This window comes from Corvus cornix, chromosome 8 (assembly GCF_000738735.6).
Source record: "Corvus cornix cornix isolate S_Up_H32 chromosome 8, ASM73873v5, whole genome shotgun sequence".
NCBI classification, from domain to species: Eukaryota; Metazoa; Chordata; class Aves; order Passeriformes; family Corvidae; genus Corvus; species Corvus cornix.
The window spans coordinates 10,739,102-10,758,399 of NC_046338.1; the positions used below are offsets into that span (position 1 = coordinate 10,739,102).

General features: G+C 44.1%; 1 protein-coding gene across 17 annotated transcripts in view; it reads right to left on the bottom strand.

Annotated features, from left to right (window-relative positions):
- The window catches only part of PTPRF (protein tyrosine phosphatase receptor type F), a 379,859-nt gene that overhangs the window by 98,284 nt on the left and 262,277 nt on the right, over nucleotides 1-19,298 (bottom strand). For 9 of the 17 annotated variants that reach the window (XM_039556062.1, XM_039556075.1, XM_039556071.1 and 6 more), the window contains 2 exons: nucleotides 8,837-9,025; nucleotides 1,294-1,311 (listed from right to left, as the gene is read on the bottom strand). In XM_039556062.1, the coding sequence (XP_039411996.1) occupies nucleotides 1,294-1,311; nucleotides 8,837-9,025 (207 nt within the window). The remainder of the gene's footprint in view (nucleotides 1-1,293; nucleotides 1,312-8,836; nucleotides 9,026-19,298) is intronic. The other 8 variants (XM_039556074.1, XM_039556073.1, XM_039556076.1 and 5 more) reach the window with 1 other exon arrangement.

Here is a 19,298-nt window from a genome sequence, read left to right on the forward strand (position 1 = left end):
AAGAAATAGTTTAAAGGAGTTTGTAACATCACAGCTGTCAATCTCAAGCGTTCCAAAGGGAGGAATGACAGATATGGTAAGCCCATTCATATAAAAAGAAGGTTTGCAGTCTTTTTCCCTGACCCAGATTTGCTACGGAGGCAACTTAATGCAAATACGTATCAAACCGCGATTCACCTTTACTCTAAAATCACTTAATAGGAGCTGAAAACATTAACCCCCAGCAACAGAACCAGTTACAAGAGTCATATTATTAACTTCCAGCAGTGATTTGGGGAAAAGGGGGAGGAAAAGGGAGAAGGGGGAAATCTGAACGAATGAGGTTGTGTTGATTTATAGGTAGAAGTCATTCTGTCAAGAAATCCAGAGGTCATTCAAGAGGGGTAACCAAAATCACAAGAGAATTCAGATGGGCCTTAGCACATAATGCTGATTAACATGCTAAAGTTAATCTAAAGAGACAGCTTTGAGTGTTTAGGCTAGAAAAAACAACACTCCAATGGAAAGTCATTACTGGTGCATACAGGCTGTGAAAACTAGCCAGGGACTGTGCACCAGACTGGGCTGGGCTGTCAAACTAGGGGTGGGTTTAATTAATGAAGGCTTAAAGAGCCAGATGTGCTTCTGATTTGTCTGTTTAAAACAAATCTTAATGCTGCAAAACAACATCGGTATGTCCAGCTGAGAAAGGGGGGGGTCAAGGTCAGTGGTTCTCTGCTCTGCCGCCACATTAGAGGGGGAGTACATCTGAAAGAGAAACATGTGGAACACAAAGGTGTTCCTTATCTCAGAGTCACATTTGCTCAACCTTTCAAGAATTTTTCTCCTTCCAATTAGATTTTCATGACCATCAGCAGCAGCACAGATTAATTTAACTGTTCTCTTGTGAAAATGTTACCTCCATACATTTACACCAAAGTAATCCATCTGAAAACCCAGAGACAAAAGACCTCCGAGGTCACAATGTGTGGGAAGTTCAGAGACTTTCAGGAGCTGCAAGAGATGTCAACTCTCCTGTGGTGGAGGCCTGGGACCATTTTCCAAACTTCTGCAAACTTTCCGTTGAATAACCCCCTTTCAACAGTGCGAAATTGCAATGGATGAGTCTACAAGAAATCACGCTAAAACCCAACCGAAATAAACACACTAGTGGGAGAGTGCAGATGAGCGAGAGCACTGGCAGAGTTAGGGCTGAGAGTAAAAGCTGGAGATGAGAAACACCGGAGGAGAAGGGACAAGGCAGACAGGAGATGGAGTGACGTGACAACTGGAGGCACATTTCAGCATTCTTACCTCTGATCGGTGTACCACCTGGTGAGGTAATTTGAATGCAAATAAGATTAGAGAGAAGCATTAGTACAAAGAGGAAAGGAAGAAAATTATAACTAAAAAGCAGAAAGTTTTTTTAAAGCTAGAATTTGTATTAGCGCGACAGGAATAAACAAAAAGAAACTGATGTGCAATAAAAGTCAGAGTGACACTCTCAGGAGGTTAGTAAAGCTTATTGCTTTCAGGAGTGCAGCATCCAGCCCTGCATCTCTCCATTGAAGTCCCCACCCTCATGAACAGGGGCCAAACTAAGCTGCCGAGGTGGCACTGCTGGCTGGCCTCACCACTTGCATTCACCCACACCACTGTTCAAGCAGTTGAGATGGAGGACACTTAGGGGAGATGGTGCAGTGCTCCTTCATTCCTCATACAGAACAAGGAGGGTGTGTCCTGGGGCTGTGTGACTGTGAGTGTGCTGGGCAGGAGGGGTGGAAAGCGCATGGTTGCGGGCACTCGGTGCAATTTGGCTTTGAGGTTAGAACGACCAGTGGGACAAAATCTGCTTGCTTAAAGACATTAAACTAAGAGGAAAGCGTAATAAATCAGTTTTGAGTCATTCTCCACATTCGCGTAACCCTTGCATCAGGTTCCCTCTGGCCAAGAAATTGGTGTCACGCAGAATTAACTTTACATACAGAAATATTTCGAAATGAAGTGGTTTCTGGTAATGTAACAATGGCACGCTAGCCTCTGTTGTTCCTGCCTAATTTGGATGTTAGCAGAAGAAAGGAATCCCTACCCTCTTTATAAGGCACTGGAGATAATTTTACATGCTGTAATGAAGAGTATCTTATAAGGAGGGCTTCTCTGGGAGTGAGGTTAAATTATCCTGTTGCAACAATCTATAAAGGTTCATTTTATGAGGTCAAGGTATTTAGCAAGTGGAGGCTCCACTGGCCAGTGTCTTGAGTTCAGTGTACAATCAATACTGAAGTACGATGGAGAAGCTCCAGCTGGGCAAATTGGCAAGGAACCCTTCTAATCCCCACTTTTGTCCCCTTGGTCTTAATTTGCACATATGAAGGCTGTTAGTATAAGGGAGAGATTCATGCAAATTGAATCTGTAGGCAGTTCATGGTATGTGTTGGTTTTATGCAGATTTGTAGGATCTGAATACCAAGCACTTACCAAAGAAAACTGAGGAGTTTAAACAGACAGAAAAACAGGGTTAAACAGGACACAGTGTGTCAAATCATGTTCAGTGTATTGATTAATAAATACCAGTATGCATACAAGACTGTCGTGTATCTCAGATTTACAGCTCATTCCATTATCCACAATGATCACCCAATGGGAAAGAAAGAAAAGAATTTCTGTAAATACAAGGGCAGCATATTTTAAGCACATTTAACTTGCCTCTTAAAAAGTAATTACAATATTTATACTTATTCTTTTTCTTTCCTAACTACCCTTCCTTTAGGCAGAGTCCCTTTTTTGAAGCAGGAGCAGCAATTCAAACTACTCATTTTAGCATTTTCCTCTGCCAAGATGACATTACCCCATTTTAACTTTATGTCTTGTTATATTTTCTGATGTCTTCTACCCAGAGATGACTGAAGCATCAGAAAAAATCTTGCAGTGACGGAAGTTGTGGGTAATCTCTTGCAATAAAAAATCTGATGCTTACTTATCCTAGTAACTACTGCTACTCTTAACAGAACAGTTATACCCAGAGATACTTACAAGGAATAGCACAGCCATGGAAAACAGGGTTATTTCTCTTTGCTTGTTTGGAAAGTTTGCCAAGCGATATTTTTGCTCTGTTTGGTCTAGGGCACTCCCCCTCTGGTGTATCATGTGTCCCCTGCCCCATCGGTTCCACAATTTTCAGAGTTAAGAAAAGCATCACCACAGTGTGTCACTTCCCATGGGAATGGTGCAATGACTTTGAACACAAGCCCAAGGGGCTGAAAACATTACTTCCTTATCTCTCATCTGGCTGAAATAGGGTTTGTTGCTCTGTCCTAGAACTGAGAAGATTTGCAGGAAATCTTTGTATCTACTCCCTGTAGAGGCTCAACCCTTTCTCTATTATGCAATTGTCTATACAGAGCTCTAGAAGCAACTGCATACTTGAAGCAGATTCCCTAAAATGTTAAATGTGGCCAGCTTATTTTTTCATTAGTTGAATTTCAATCCTTCTGAATGTACCCCAACCCTTGTGGGAGCAACACAGAGGCTTGCTGTATTTACTGTAGCCTTTGTTCCATGTCTCTCTCGCCTTTACAAAGCTAAGACATTCACTTTTCACTCAGAGGACACCATTACAGAGTGTGCACAAGGCTTTTCAGTTGGACCCCAGATTTCCTTATCCCGAAGGAACAAACAGAAGTTTCCCTTTATCCTTCACATCATATGATGATTCATCTCTGTCTGTTGTCCTTTTAGAGTGTGTCCCTCAAAGGGACCAAATCACAGTACACAGGCCACAGAGTGCCAACATAATAGAGTCCATCAAGTGAGGGAGGTGTCATCACTCAAATGGTTACTGAGGCCAACTTGTGCCCTGTGATCACCATGCCGCTTTATGCAAAGGGCACCCCAAGATCAAACTTCAAACCCAATTCCTTGTGTTTGAAAGGTTTGAAACATTTATAAGGAAGGAGAGTTTATTTCCTCTTTATGATTAACAGACACTGAGTAACACCCCATACATTCACCTCAGTCAGGAATAAATGCTGGCCCTGACATTCTCTGTGTACTGGAAGCACCTAGTCAGACACCCAAAGCAAGGAAAAACACAGGATGATACACTGGAAAACCACCTGGGGTTATTTGTGTCAGTATTTCCCAGTGTGGAGAAGTTCTGTTGGAGAAGGGACTTCACTCTGCTGACAAACTCATCACAGGCTTACCAACATACCACTTCCTTGTAGGAACCTAAACCACCAAAAAAACATTCCAAAGCAACATCAGCAGAGAAACCAAGGCTCGTGCTAGCTTCATGTGAGGACTGGGGCAGTACAACACTGAATCCCAGAGAACTCTGACAGTGCTTTTGGCTACTTCCTAGCTTTGGCTTAGGGGAAACTCCTTTCAAGACTGAAAGTACTACAGGAAAGACTATTTGCTACCAGATGCCACAGGGACTCTGAATGTATTCCACAACTGCTGTGTGCACCTCACACAGCAAGACCCAGGTGTGCAGTTTAGGCTCTTCCAGAAGACAAAACTTTAGCTGTCAACTGGCTGTTGTTGGCCACTATATTGCTTCAACTCTTTTCCAGTCAGTCCTTTCTGAGACAATATCCATCCTTGTGTGGGTTCCCTGATCCTTTTGGATAATACTACTTAATCTCCATTCTTTTAGGCTGTCCTTACATCTTGTACCAGGTCGATGCCTATCTGATGTCTGGACTCAAAGCTGTTCCTTGCTAGGAGCTGAACATCTGCTGGATGCTGACTGCTGGGTATTGCCAGTGAAGCAGGATATGGACATCATGGCCACTTCACTAGGATAAAGAGACACCACCTCTTTTTGCATGTTTGCTCTGTGCATGTTGGGTACTCCTTTTGTTTCCAAGCAAGTAATGCTTCTACTAATAGGATCAAGCCTAAATGAAAACAGTTGCTGGTAACTCTGAGAGCCCAAATGCAGCAAGGTGATATGGTGAGCCAGCTCCCACTGCTTCTTTGCTAGAAGCACCTTCACTTTTCCAGAGAGTGACTGAAGTCATCTGCAGAGTCCTCTCTAATACTTTACTTGCAGTTAATTGCCTGAAAGTCACACTAGGATCTAGGGCATGGTTCTGTAACTCAGTTAATTGAAAGTGATTAACAGAGAATGATACTTTTTGTAACACCAAGTTCTCTATTAGATGAAAGATAATGCTTTCTGAATTTCTGGAGTTTCCTTACATGGCAAAGATATATGTTAACAGTCAGAATAGCTATTTATTCTAACTTGACATTTTGTTCAGAAGTTTTCAGAAGAGAAAGGTGGAAGAGCAATTCTTCAGCTACAAAACTCACAGGAGACAATCAAGAGCTTTGAGAGTATGAATTCCAACTGAACTGCTTTTAAGTCCTCAGGAGCTTCTGATCCAAGAACTGTGAAGCATCAGCACAATCTGATCTATACTGAGAGAGTTTCCACCACATCATTAACTGATTTTAAAACATGGTTAGAGGTGCAGCACTGATTGGCTGCCAGAACTCGTGTGTGTATCACCTGCAATACTACAATGCCTGGACAGTTTTAAAATCAATTCAGCCAAACAAGTTTTAAATGTGTTAGCATGCTGGGGAGGTTTCCCAGCCCAGAGCTGGCCTTAGATCCTGTGTCACTGACTGAGAGGCAGTGAGTGAAGCTACACACCCCGGGGGGAGAACAGGGAGTTGTCCTGAGGCACTGCACTTGCAGAAAAGCAGCCTCTCTGCAAGAGGTGGGAAATACTAGCAAGATGAACATGGGAGAATTTTGCTACAACCAGCCTGAGTCAGAAACCTTGCTTTTGCCTTGATCTGTGATAACAGAGATGAAACCCTGTATCTATTTGTGTTCTCATCTCTATAGCTATTAGCCTAACATTTACTGGCAAAACTACCCAAGAATTGGACTTAAAATAGAATTAAGCTTTACTTGGGAAGAAAAACCTAAGTAAGGGTGAGAAGGAGTTACAAAAGCCCTCCAAATATAGAGTTATGCTGTCAGAAGGCATAATAGGAAAAACAAATATACACACATACAGGTATAATTACTAAATGAGGTAGAGTAGGATACAAGGCAGATTTATAAACTGCCCATTTGGTCCTGACAAAGACACCAATTTTCTGGGGTTAGAAAAGCCTAAGATGATGGCTTGGATGTCTTAAACCACAAACTCTAGTACCTGACAGAAGATGAACAGAACTCTAGAAACTGATGTTCAGAGCCCCCTGGGACACATGATCTGACTGCATGCAAGTTCAAAGACCTGCCTGAAGCCCCCAGAGCACTGCCAGCCCACATAACTCTGAGTGTCAGAAGAGAGCACCTTTTCCAAACATGCTGCTTCTTTACCTCTATTTATTCCATACTACGAGCCTGAAGAAACAAAATCATCCCTCAACCCCCTCTCTAAGTCAGACTCCAAAGCTGCTTTGACCTTCATGACCTGTATTTCATACATCTGAATATTAATATACAATGTACTCATTGAAGGTCGGACACTATATACACAGTATTGGGCTCACAATGTGCTGTAGCTATTTTAACTATATTGCATCTGTCTCGCTTTTATTGGGTTTTAATTAAATGAAATTAAATGAGCGTATATTTAGATTGAGATAGTATAAACTGACATTCATGCAGATATGCCAGGATGACTATAAGATATGATCTTAATGGAGCAGAGACTTTGCAAACTATTAAACTCTACCATATAATGAGGTATCTATTTAAATACTCTTTTCTTTGAAAAACAACTCTGCCCAACTACGGTACAGTGTTGGAGAGCTCAATTAGCACCTTGCCGAATGAATGGGAAACTGCCAAGCCATCACATTGCTCATACAGGGTGCTGCAATCACCTAAAGTGGGACGCAGGCACTTCCAAGTGCAGGCCCTACTTTATGTCCACTACAAATACAGGAAAAAGCCACAAATGCAAGCAGGGGTTGAATCTCTGGCCCGTGAGAAACTGCAAGCTTCATGCTCCCCACTCCTGCCAGGGCGCAGCAGAGCCTTGGTGAATCTTGGCATCATATCACCAGATCCCTGAAAACAAAACTTCAAACTCGTATTTGGAAGTCTCTTGCACTGAACTGTAGAAACCTCCCATACTACATTAGAGAGCTAATCAATTTCTTCTGTGAGTCTGAGGATGTGTGCTGCTCATTGATTTCTAAAAGGTTCCCTTGACACCTCCCTTGGTAATTACTGTGTCTTCAGCAAGCAGCCAGCTCTAGAGTTTGAATCCCAGGTGAAATATTCAATTGAGACGTTGCTCAAGAACAGCAAATAGGAATCAAAACTTGGACGCTATGACAGGCTTTACTAGTTTGTTTTTAAACTTTTTATCTCACCAAACTTGTGAAGCAGCTGGTGGAGAGGCAGCCAAGTGCCTGTAAAAAGGAGGCTGGAGAACGTACAGCAAGTGCATCAGAGGCTGCCTTGCTGCTCATTTATGGTAATTTCTGATGCTGATTTAGTCAGCTACAAAGTGAAACACATCCATGTGCACTTTCCTATTGCTGCTTCCTAAAGCTTCTCAGAATAACTAAACAAGTGTGATATTTTCTTCCAGCACAAACAGATCAAGATTAAACCATGTTGTGGGGGAGATATGTTAAAGGTCACTGGGAAATTTCATAAACTATAAATGCATTAGTATAATTAGCGTTCACTGGTACATCAAGGTGGGATCAGGAGTGTCAGGCTGGGTTCTATTTTTGCTGAGAGTGATGTCTCACTTACTCACTCCTCCAAGTACAAACCTACTTCTTATCATCCAAGCATCATCAGATGTATGCAGAAGGCTCCTGCTATGGGGAAATATTTCAAAATGTTCACCTTAGTAAGAAGAAGATGGTGATGCCCTGGCAGCAGCACTCATAACAAATGGCTTTTGAGTGCCCAGAAATAATCATGGCCAGGCAAGGCAGTCAGCCTCATATTTAAGCATGAGACCTCTCTAGACCAAAGTTGTTCCAGCTCTGGTCCCTTCTGTACTTTGTGTAGGGCACTGGGGGCTCTTTTCCCTAGACTAAAGCTGCTGTGTAGTTATGCTGTGCATTGTTAAACAGCCACTCTAATTCACACTGGGGAGCTCCACTTCATCAGTGAATAAAGCAACATTTTATTTTCTTTAATTCTCTAATGGGCCTTACAGTCCTGGGAGACTGAACAGTGCAGTAGAAAAACAAGAACTCCTTGCTAAAATGAGTGCATTCTTAGCCACCCCCAAGAAATCATCGTCTGTATTTCAAAAGCTAGTATTTGGCTTGCCAAACAAAAGAATCAACAAGAAATGGTGTATTTCAAAACTGTGTCCACCTTCCTCTGAAATCCGCATAATTGCTGCTTTTTGGATTTTTCTTTATTCTTGTGGTGTCACACAGTAAGGACGGTAACGAGCTCAACGGAAAGCAGAGCACTGCCTTGAAGAGTCTGTATAAGGAGTAAAGGTGCATATGACCACTGATTGTAAAATCTCAACCAGTATCTCATTATCCTGATTTGCACTGTGCTCCTATTAACAAGTACCTGAGACCCACTGAGTTGGTAGTGAAATGTCTGAGCCTACCAAGGATTTGGGGCAATATCAAGATGGTCTACTGAAGAAGATATCCAGGTGATGTTCCAAAATGCATGCCCACTCTAATGTCTCCTTTTAACAAGCCACGATATCCTGCCAGAGGGGATCAGCTCCAAAAACTGGTTTTACATTGTAAAAGAAAGAAGCTCAGAGCAAATTGACATTTGGGTTTAGAATCGCGTTTCAGGGAGAAAATACTAGCAGCACGTAAAGAGAAAAGGGAGGAAGAGTGAGGAGGCTGGGAAGGCTTACTTGCTTTGCTACCTTACCCGAGCGGAGTTGCTTGATTCGCCCATTGCTGGTTGCAGTGTCGACGGGCAGGAAGTCCTTGAACCAGGAGATTTCGGGATCAGGGTTACCACTGGCAGCACAGAGCATTGTGGCTGTGCGGGCCTTTTCCACCACCTTCAGCTGCGGGCCCATGTCAATGGTTGGGAAGCCAGCTGGGAGGTGGTCCTCTGCAAGAGGAAAAACCACAGAAGGTTAAAGAGAAACACTCCAGCGTAGCAATGGGATACAGTTGCACTGACAGCAGTGCCACCGTACAGCATCTGTGCCTCTGCTGGAAAACAGCAGCCTGACTTCCCTACTGAGAAGGTTATCAAGCCCTTAAAGCACATTAGGCTCTATAATGAGCATTCATTATACCAATAGAAGCTTCCACTAAATTTAACTCCATTTAAATCAATTACCTTGGGAAACCTGAATAATTTTCATTGATACATAAGTTCCATCCATTGTTGTTAATAATTCAGTAAAAGCAGGTATTTGACTTTTTGTGGGAGGACTGAGTTGAACATAACAGACAAACACAAAGCCAAATAGTTTGAGGCATCTTGAAAAACAACAGCTAAACAATAAAATCCCTCAGAAAGGTCCAGAGAGGCCCACTTAATTTTTTTTTTTTTGACTAGCAACATTCTGTCACATTGGTAGGATAGACTGTAAATTTCTTACTCATGCCTCCAAATCTGATTCTGAAGGCTTTTAGAAACTAATGAATGTAAAGCTAATGAGCCACACTCTGCTCATGAGCCGCCTGGCCAGGCTGTGCCGTGGCAAGCTCCTGGTGCATTTTCTGGGCTGCAGAGAGCAACAGAGGCATCTGAGAAACAGCCAGTGCATGCTCTGGCATGGCTTACTTCAATACTATGAAACAAAGCACTCCCTTAACTGCTAAAACCATTCATACGGCAGGTGGAAAAATAGTTAACTGGGTTTGCTGCTGCAGAGCACACTCAGGTAGGCTGGGTGGAATACATTAGGCAGCCTTCACTGATAAGCCAAGGCATGCTCCAACATCGTCATTCAATAGCAGCTGCAGAACTGAGCTCATTTATTCATTCTGTGGCAAGATGTACTGTACTCTGCTAAGCCTGAACTGCAATCAAAAGAACATACTTTCGCAGAAAAAAAGAACTTGAGGAACATTAAGAAGCTTTTAAAGCACCAGAAACTCAATTATTTTCAGTGTTTCTTTTTTCCCCGTTTTAAGGAACCTTAAGCAAACTTTGTCAAATCCGATTCTGCAAGGCTCCCAATTCACTGCAGTGTTTAAACAAACAATACCTTAGCACCTTCCCAAGTCCCAGAGGAGTTTGAACTTGCTGCAATCTGATTTTTCCTGCAACCACTGCTCATCTGGAACTGTACCCCTCACTCCTCACAGGAAGATACTAGCAATAGGTCACCTCAGGTGCTTCCTTCTACCTCTACTGCCACACCTGCAGCACGAACATGGCCTGTGGTAGCTAATCTTGCATATTTCTATCTAAGATCTCAAGAGAATTCCCAAGACCCTTAACTTGTTTGCAAATCAAGACTGTAGCACAAGGCAACATCTGCTGGAAACAAAAAAATGCCTGGGAATATCACTTAGATGAGAGTGACTATAAAGCATTCAAGGTTTTCTACAGGAAGAAATGTTCCTGATGTTTACTAAAAGCACAAACTGTATTTTGTCTCCCAGATCGACCTCCTGAGAAACCTCCCTCATCATGAGCAAACATAAATGGAATTTTTTTTTTTTAATGAAAGGTACTATGAAAACTAGTTCTTTTAAAATTTGCTCTCCATTGATTTTCAGAGACAAAAGGTACATAGAGCTTAACTGGAATGACACCAGCACCAGCATTCAGTAGCAAGCAACAGAAGCACTCAATACTGAGCAACCACAATGTGTACTCCTACATGGCTGAAAAGAAACAAAAGAAGAGTATACACAAAAGTACAACATGGTATAGACTGAAAAGCAAAGGAAGATACATAGAAAAAACCAGTAAATAATGACAGTCCCTTGGATTAAGGCCCAGTTTGCCTATAGTGCAGCATCTTGCTATTTGGGGTATTGAAAACAGATGTTTACTCTGGGGAGGCTGAAACCCTGAAGTGATCTAATTTAATCACCATGATTACCATTGACAATCTTTTCTGGCTTGCACAAGATTTTACAAAGAATGCACAGAGCTAAGTATCACCCAGTTAACTTTGTCCAAAGTCTGTGTGGAAGCTTAGCACATAGCTAAAAGCAAACCTGAAACCAGCATTTGTGCAAGAAATCTCTTCCCATCTGCAATAATCCCTGTCCACAGACAGGGGAGAGACCAGAGAGTCCTTCACAGTGTCTGATCCACAGGTACACGACCGGTCTGCTGCACTGGAGTGACTGTTCAATCAAAATTAGCAGTTTGTGATGAGCCACAGACCAGTAGAAATTACACCATCTAACCTTGACTTCACTGAGTGCGACAGAGAGACATTGATTACAAACACCCAGTAGCAAAGCTGCCTCTGCTGTAGTAGAACTCTTGGCTCAAGACTTTCCTAGACTCCAAAGCTAAATACAGCACTGCACCCACACCATTCACCCCCTGCAATACCAAGTCATTACAGAGCCCAGGTGACAACACTGGGCACTCATCAGCTGAGCAGAGGGCACAGGTTACCACCATGTGATGATCCTCAGTATTCACACCCCACGCCATACTGGACACAGACAAGCACAGCCAGCAATGCAAGGTTCATGCAGTGCACACTCTTTTCCCTCTTAACTACATACAAGCCCCAAAACTATTGTGGCAAATGACAGTAGTAGAGAAATGGTGCATCCTTCGTAGTCAGAGCCACAGCAGGTTCCCTGGGCTAGCACTGGTACTGGTACAGCCCAGTTTCCATGCATGCCTGGAGCTTGAAACCACCACAACTCCAGCAAGCAGTTCTGGCATGCCTGCATCTACCAAGCAAGGACTCGCTTGATCCCTTGTTAATCAAACACAGAGGCAGCACTGGTGTTTGAGCAGCAGTGTGCCTCCAGGAGGCTGCAGTCCCAGCTCACATCACTGTGTGATGAGATGCCTGGGAAATTTGACAGCTGCTCTCTGATGACACCTCAGACACCCAGAGGATGGAGTTCACTTGCTGTTAGTTCTGTGGTAGCTTCAGGGGACATGTACTGGGACCAAGGTCAGGGCACTAGCTCAAGGGGAAGACAATCACCTTCTCCAGAGGTGGTCCAAGGTGTACCTGTACCATCATGAAATGAGGAAGCTCAACCACTCCGGTTCTCCCCCGTATTGTGTGGCTCTGGCAGCCCCCCAAAACCCTCCTGGAAAAGAGCGGCTATGGAGAAAACCTGAGCTGGTCACACCGCAGAGCACAGCCCAGAACAAGCTCACGCTTGCCCTGTCAGCAGCACTCCTGTAGAGATAACGGGGCTTTGTTCCAGCCGGGCTTGGCGCTGCTGACTTCACCGGGACAGCGAGGGATGTGTCTGTGTTCAAACACTACAGGCGAGGACGATAGGAGTTCAGAGCTGTTCTTGCCGTGCCTTGCCCTCAGGCAAAAGTCTAATCTAGGTATAATTATGAGGCTCAGTCATGCCTCCGCTCCTTTCAGCCCTTGCTCGCTGCACTAACTTGCCTGCACATGGAGTTTGTCAGTAATAGCCAACCTCCTATTCCAGCCAGTATGAGGATACTCTTATTCGAGAAAATGAATTTGTCAGCACTTGGTTTTATTCGAGGATAGCCAGTGTGCCTTCAATGCACATTAGAACAGGCTATGAATCTGATTTCAAGTGCATACCATCAAAACCAGTTTTTATTTCTGGGTTTCAGGTACTTTCAGAAGGTAGGCATTAGGTTAGAGAAGGCAAAATCTAGGCACAAAAGGATTTTTTGGGGCACTGCAAGCTCTAACTGCCTCCATGGACTACAGCAGCAGTAGCAGAAATGACAGAGGAAAGTAGGAACAGAGGAGAGAGGCAGGAGGAAAGGAGAAGGAAACAAAAAGAGAGAAAAGAACAAACGAGTGGGTTTTGCAGTTACAAAGTGAAACTTGGAAAATCCACAGCCAGGCTGAGGTCTTGCTAGCAGCAGTCACCGAGGAGACAGGAATGTCCCTCTGGCATCTAGCATGACAGCATGGGCAGAGGATATCTCCTCTCACTTGACAGCTCCCTTTGCTAATCTTCTTTCTGAGGTGACAGAAATCTAACCCTTGCTCTCATGCAGCTCTTTTGTGCCACACATTTCTCATCTTTAAGGGAAAAGCTAAGGTAAGAAACCTTTCCCACAGCCCCAAACTGGAGCTGAGACCTCCTTTAGAGCAGCTACAATTACATGGCTTGTTCCCCAGCTCCCCAGAAAACTACCTTCCCTGAGGATGCTGCTGTGAGAGACATACCCCTCGGTGTGTCCTTATTTTCTGCATCACTCAAAATATCAAGTGATGATAAGGGACATAGAGGCAATTGCAATTTACGTCTTACAAGAAGCACGGATCAGCCCCAGCATGGAATGGAGTGTAGATAACAGCTGCTTGCAAAAAAGGCCTGCAGAGGAGTCTGTGGTGAGCACAGCTGTTGACAGCTGAATCCTGCAGGATTACCCCCAGGATTTTGCTGAAAACTTGTAATCTCTCACAGGACAGAAAAGTTGGAGGAGCTGAATATCAGATTGCTACCAGCACAAACATTGTACAGCACTCACTGGTCTTGCAGCCAAGCACTTGTGTTTTGGGGGGTCATATCCTGACTTGGCACCTGTAAAACCTTCCTACCACTGTGAATTTCCTCTGTGTCAATGTAGGAAATGGTATTTTAGAAATGATAGTGCAAACTGTAAACACGTTTATGGGAGTTATTTGTCACATTCTTCTTCCTACAAAAGCCAGGCCTGCTTACTATCACGAGTCCAATTGTTCCGACTGCTGAGGGAGAGCTAAAAAATGATACCAAATATAATTTGAAAAGAGGAAAAAGTAGCTTTTCTACACATTACTGCTACAGCTGCGAGGTTAAATCTCTTACAATCTATCAAAACCACTGCCCTACTGCAAGGGAGTGTTCTCAACTCCTTTCAAGTGAGATATTGGGCCTTATCCCCACACAGGGCTGGAAATGGCTTATCTGGGCCACTGGCTGCCACCAGCCTGCATCAGCTGAGGAACTTCCAGCCCAACATCAATTTTAGGGTCTCGGTAGGGATGATTAAAACACAAAGCTGCTTTGTTTTCAATTCTGCCAGCTATCTGAAACCACTCAGGAGTGTGTGGTGCTAGGGACAAGCCAGGAAATGGATTGAGGGCAGAGATCTCTCTGATAAATGTGTTTGACTGTGGTCAGCATTGCACAGGAGCAGGATACACATACCAAAAGCTATTTCACATGTTCCTTACCCATTTGGTGAGGCAGGCTGGGATCACACCAAGTTCACGTCACCAGGCCTGAACAGATCCTGCCCAGATGTAGTGGTTTGATGCACTGCAACACAGGATGTTGCAGGGATAACCCTTGTCTACTGACAGACTCATACTTGATGGATCAACGGAATTACTTTGCAAATTTTGCAAGCTTCCAAATCTCCCTTTGAGACACTGAAACGCATTAGCAAACGCAAAATTATCAGTGCAAGGACGATAGCCGGGTAGTCGGCAATATTAATGAATGAAAGACGCAAGCCAGGAACATTGTAAGCACACCACAAAGCAGGACATCTGTTTGCTGAATAAACAGCCCTGATTCCTTCAGCACAGGTTACACAGCACAGCTATTCAATTACTGCAAGACAATCAAAAGCAGTCGAGCAATCCAGCGGCCCAGAAGAACGGCATCACTTCACATGATAAGAAAACCCTGACATTGCTCTGTTCAGGTTCAACTGATGCTGCACAAAGAGCATTTTATCAGCCATTTTGAGGCAATGCTCTCTTTCTTCATCCTTCTTACACAAGTCCCTTAAGAGGTGAGCCACAAATATTATCCAAATTCATGGTCTCCAAAGGCTGCCCAGTGTTGGGCTACCGCCCATGAGGGGAGTGGCAGGCAGAGCGCATTCGTGCGGGCTGGCTGCTGGAGCCAAGCCTCATCCAGGCTAATGAATACCCCCCTCGACATTGGCACCGCCTTTTAATTGCCTAAGGAAAAGGTGGGGCAGTGAAACCAACCTGTTTCAAAGGCAGCAATGTCGTAATTACTGGGTTAGTAAGTATAAAACAGTTTCTGGCAGGCAGAAAATACAGTCATCTATTGATGACAAGGCTTTTAATGACAAATCTGCTGGCTTTGTATGACATCATGCCAATGTGACATGCTGAAGCCATGTACTGAAAATAGGGAGAAGGGCACAGATGAATGGGTGGGTGTGGAAACAAGCTCCAGAAGCACTTCTCTGTTTCACGGTGTAACCACATGAATTACTGCACAAGAGCTTACAGTAAACAAAGTATTTGCTATCTCTTAGAAAGATCACAGCAGCAGCAAAACAGCTCACAAAAGAAGGAATCTGAGTCAGTTCAAAACAAAGAAAGTACTGTAAGGAAAATTAAAGAAAATACGAGACTAGACACGGCAGAAGAGGATAAACTGTCAAGCAGATTCCTGCTCCAGGGGCTCACAGCGTGGGAGCTCACGGGATCTGCTTGTTCCAGAGGTTATGAGTCCATAAAACACCCGATGGAGACAATGCTACCCTTCCAGTGCCAGAAGGGCGCTGTTGACATTGTCCTCTCATGTCTGGACGGCAATTATCTCCATTTACAAGCTACCAATACATTCTCAGTAGTGTAGGTGGCCATTCCCAAGCACCTGTTTATCTCGGAGAGGAGCAGGATGGCTTTGCAGAGGCAGGTGCTCCCAAGAGCAAGACAAAGCAGCACCTCCCAACTTGCTCTGATGAGGAATCAGGCTGTGCTCCTGCCAAGTCCCTGCACTGCTTCTCTCCATGCGCGGTGCTAAGGTAACGCACAGCCACTGCAGCAACCTGTCCCCTCCCAGGGCCGAGCACCCCTCATCTGCCATGCACTGGCACCCAGTGCTCCCTCCCCCCCGGGGGCAACCTTGGTGCACCAGGCTCGAGGGGGCACTGCATCCCAATGGGATGAAACAAATTGTTTCTCCCAGCCCTTAGATACGCTGTTGTCATCCAACCAGCCTTCCTTCAGGCCTCATGATGCCTCTTGACCTGCCACAAGGAACTGGCTAGGACAAAAGATGATGCCACAGATGCATGAAATGACGAAACTTCCATTAGGAAATATGTCCTTTAAGAAGTACCGCAGCATGCCACTACCAAAGCCCTCCCTGGGTACACCAGACATGTTATCAGCCATAGCTACCTCTAAGCCTCTCATGGGATAACTAATCCAGTCCAGATTCAGGCTGGGACATAGAAAAGAGCCTCAGCTCTAGAGGCACTGATGAGGCAACACTTGTCTTTCTCCAGCATGGTCCTCCCTTACGCACAGCCCAAGGGAAGGCGTGAGAAAACCCCCTCTGGGGCAAGTTCCATCCACTACCATGGCCTTGCCCTCCTCTGATCCAGTGCCTTCAGAAGCACTGGCAGATCTTCTGAGACTAGTCACAGCTTCAGTGGTGAACAAGCAATTCCTCTCTCTTCTTCACAGACAACCTTGTGCTTGACAGAGGCGACACAAAGATGATTAACAGTTGCTGAAGCTGACCCAGAGCAGAAGTAAGTCACAAACCTGGCCAAATTAAAGGTATGCACCCACAACCCACTGCTACAGTTCTTAGTTTAGGGATCTTCTAGTAGTAACAACTTCAAGTAATAACAACTTCTGCCCTGTATTGTGTCAGTTGTGGAGTCTGCTGCCAACTAGGAGACCTCAACCCATCCTGGAAGAAAACAATTATTTACAGCTTGAGCAGATTAGATTGCAACAGTTAGAGGTGGCATTTATGAAATCCCTACTACCACAACATTCTTCTGTCAATCTGGCTACCTCTTCTGGCTTTCCATTCTGGTTTCCTCATAATGACAGTCACACCTGCAGCCTTGGTCCTAAACTCAAATTTTTCCAAGACTGAGACCAAATATATTTAAAAGAATTAAAAAACTCCAGAATGAGGATTATAGCAGAAGCTTCTCTGCTCAGGCTAAACAAACTCTATGCCACAGGGCAAAGGTTCTCCAAGCTGATGACACAGTCTCACAGAGTAGTGGGAAGTGTGAGACAAAGCCTTAGGATGTGAGGACCAGCCTGGACCTCCTGCTCTGAACCCGAGCCCACTACTCTGCCGTAACTTTAAAGCAGCATCCACAAACAACTCAAAGCCAAAGACAGATCAAAACAAGCATTTTCCTGAGAGACCAGAGAAACTAGTTGCTCATGTTAGTGAAGTACTAAAAACAGCTTAGAGTGTATGGCACTGAGAGTCATTTAAAGGTTCGGTGTATAGCACAGCAAAAAAGTATATCAAGAAATGTCAAAAATGTGGATGAGGAAGAGCGTGCACAGAAACAGAATGTATCTGCAAGATTCCCTGCCTGAGTAAGCACCCTTTTTAAAATCCTTTTTTGGTGAGAAAAAAAAAAATTTTTTTTTTATTCCCTCCCTCAAAATTACAGCATCATTTCAAGTAGGTAAAAATAGAGTTTTCTGGGTCATATCCAACAGCTGATAAATAAGGCTAGGCTCTTTCAGTAACTACTACAAAAAAACCCCTCATCAGCTGGAAGTATGCATTGAAAAAACTCACAAAAGTTCTTCAAATGCATGAATTCAGATGGGTTTTGCAGCCAGCTATTAAGACTCCACAGTAAAGGAACAGTAAAAGTCGACCATGCTGTGCTTTCAGGGAGGACTGTGCCATTTGTTGGTACCAGCTGTTGAATATAACTGCCTGTAGAACTGTTTCCAAACCATTCTTGCTTTTTAATATTTTATGCTGAGAAATACAACGTAACTATTACTACTGCACATTTCCTTGTGACAGAATATATAAACACAGTCCCACTAAAACACACCCAAAACTTCAATCTTTACAAGGAAAAGCATGGCAACAGCTCTTACTCGGAATCAAAGTCATTTATTAATCCACTGCATTTTTCATACTACCTGTACTGATGTGAGGTGCTATTAGCATAGAGATTTTCATTTTTAAGATGTGCAATCAATAATGCATTACCATATGCCACTAAATCCAATGTGTGGTTAAATTAATGGAGCATTTGACTTTTGATCCATGTATGTTTGGTTGCAGTTCAGTGCAGGGAAAAGTGCATGAGAACCGAGTTAATCTGACAGCAGAGCTCTCCCACGCTTTCTAACATCAAGTTTCATATTAAAGCGAAGCATTCCTGTTGCCACTCACCTGGAATACTAAATCTGTTCATTTCCACTTCACAGGCCTGAATGCAAGCTTTTCAGTCACTTAACTCCTACTGAAAGGGCTAGATCATGCTAAAATCTGATTTGCTTAGTTTCTGCAGCCTGTTGCATCATTGTCAATCCAGTGGCTTCTACTTCTCTGGGGAACACTGCAGCCTGTCAGAGCATCACTGGCCAGCAAGTCTCAAGCAAAAACTTTGATTAAGGATGTGAACAAATTGTGTGTTTTGACAAAACGTCCTGCTGAAAAAGTCTTATTTTCCAGCAATTGTTCCAACGTGGGAAACAAAAAGCACTGCTTCTCCTTGTATCTAAGCTACTGAAAAAGGAAGGTATTCAGATAACATGGACGAGCAATGACTGCTGACGTTTTAAGGAGAGAATGACCTCCCTCCTGTCTTTCACCCCCCCCCTCCCCAAGATCCCCAAACAAAAACCCTTGAGGTACCAGGTATCTAAAATTTAGCAAAGAGCATGGGGATTGAGGACACCCTGTCAGTTAGCAGATCACACCAGGTTGGGTGGAAGTGTCCATCTGCTGGAGGGTCGGAGGGCTCTGCAGAGGGATCTGGACAGGCTGGGTTGACCAGCCGAGGCCAACGCTATGCGGTTGAACAAGGGCAAGTGCTGGGTCCTGCACTTGGGTCAGAACAATACCATGCAGAGCTACAGGTTGGGGGGCAGAGTGGCTGGAAAGCTGCCCAGCTTGGAAACTGAAACTCAAAGTTGTACTGGGGAGGAGCTGGAGAGCTGTTAGAGAAAGCACAAAAACACTCTACTTCTGGCATTCACAACCAGCCAGAGCTTCGAAAGGAGAACAAGGATTCTCTCTGCTCCCAAAGAACGTCCTCCTGAAACACCTTTTTGTTCTCTGATCTCAAAGACTGAAACGAAACTTTTTGGAGTCAACCTTCAAAATTGCCAAGCTATGGGATGGAGTTGCTCTGTGATGCCATGAGACTTTGAATCCCAAAGCCAGCAATCAAGGTGCGTGGGTGTGGGAAAGGAGGATGAACGCAATTCTTACAAAAGCAAGGCTCCTCTGCAGCCAACAAACTGAAAAGCATCAGCCCAGGTGCTGAACAGCCTGCTCTGCTACCT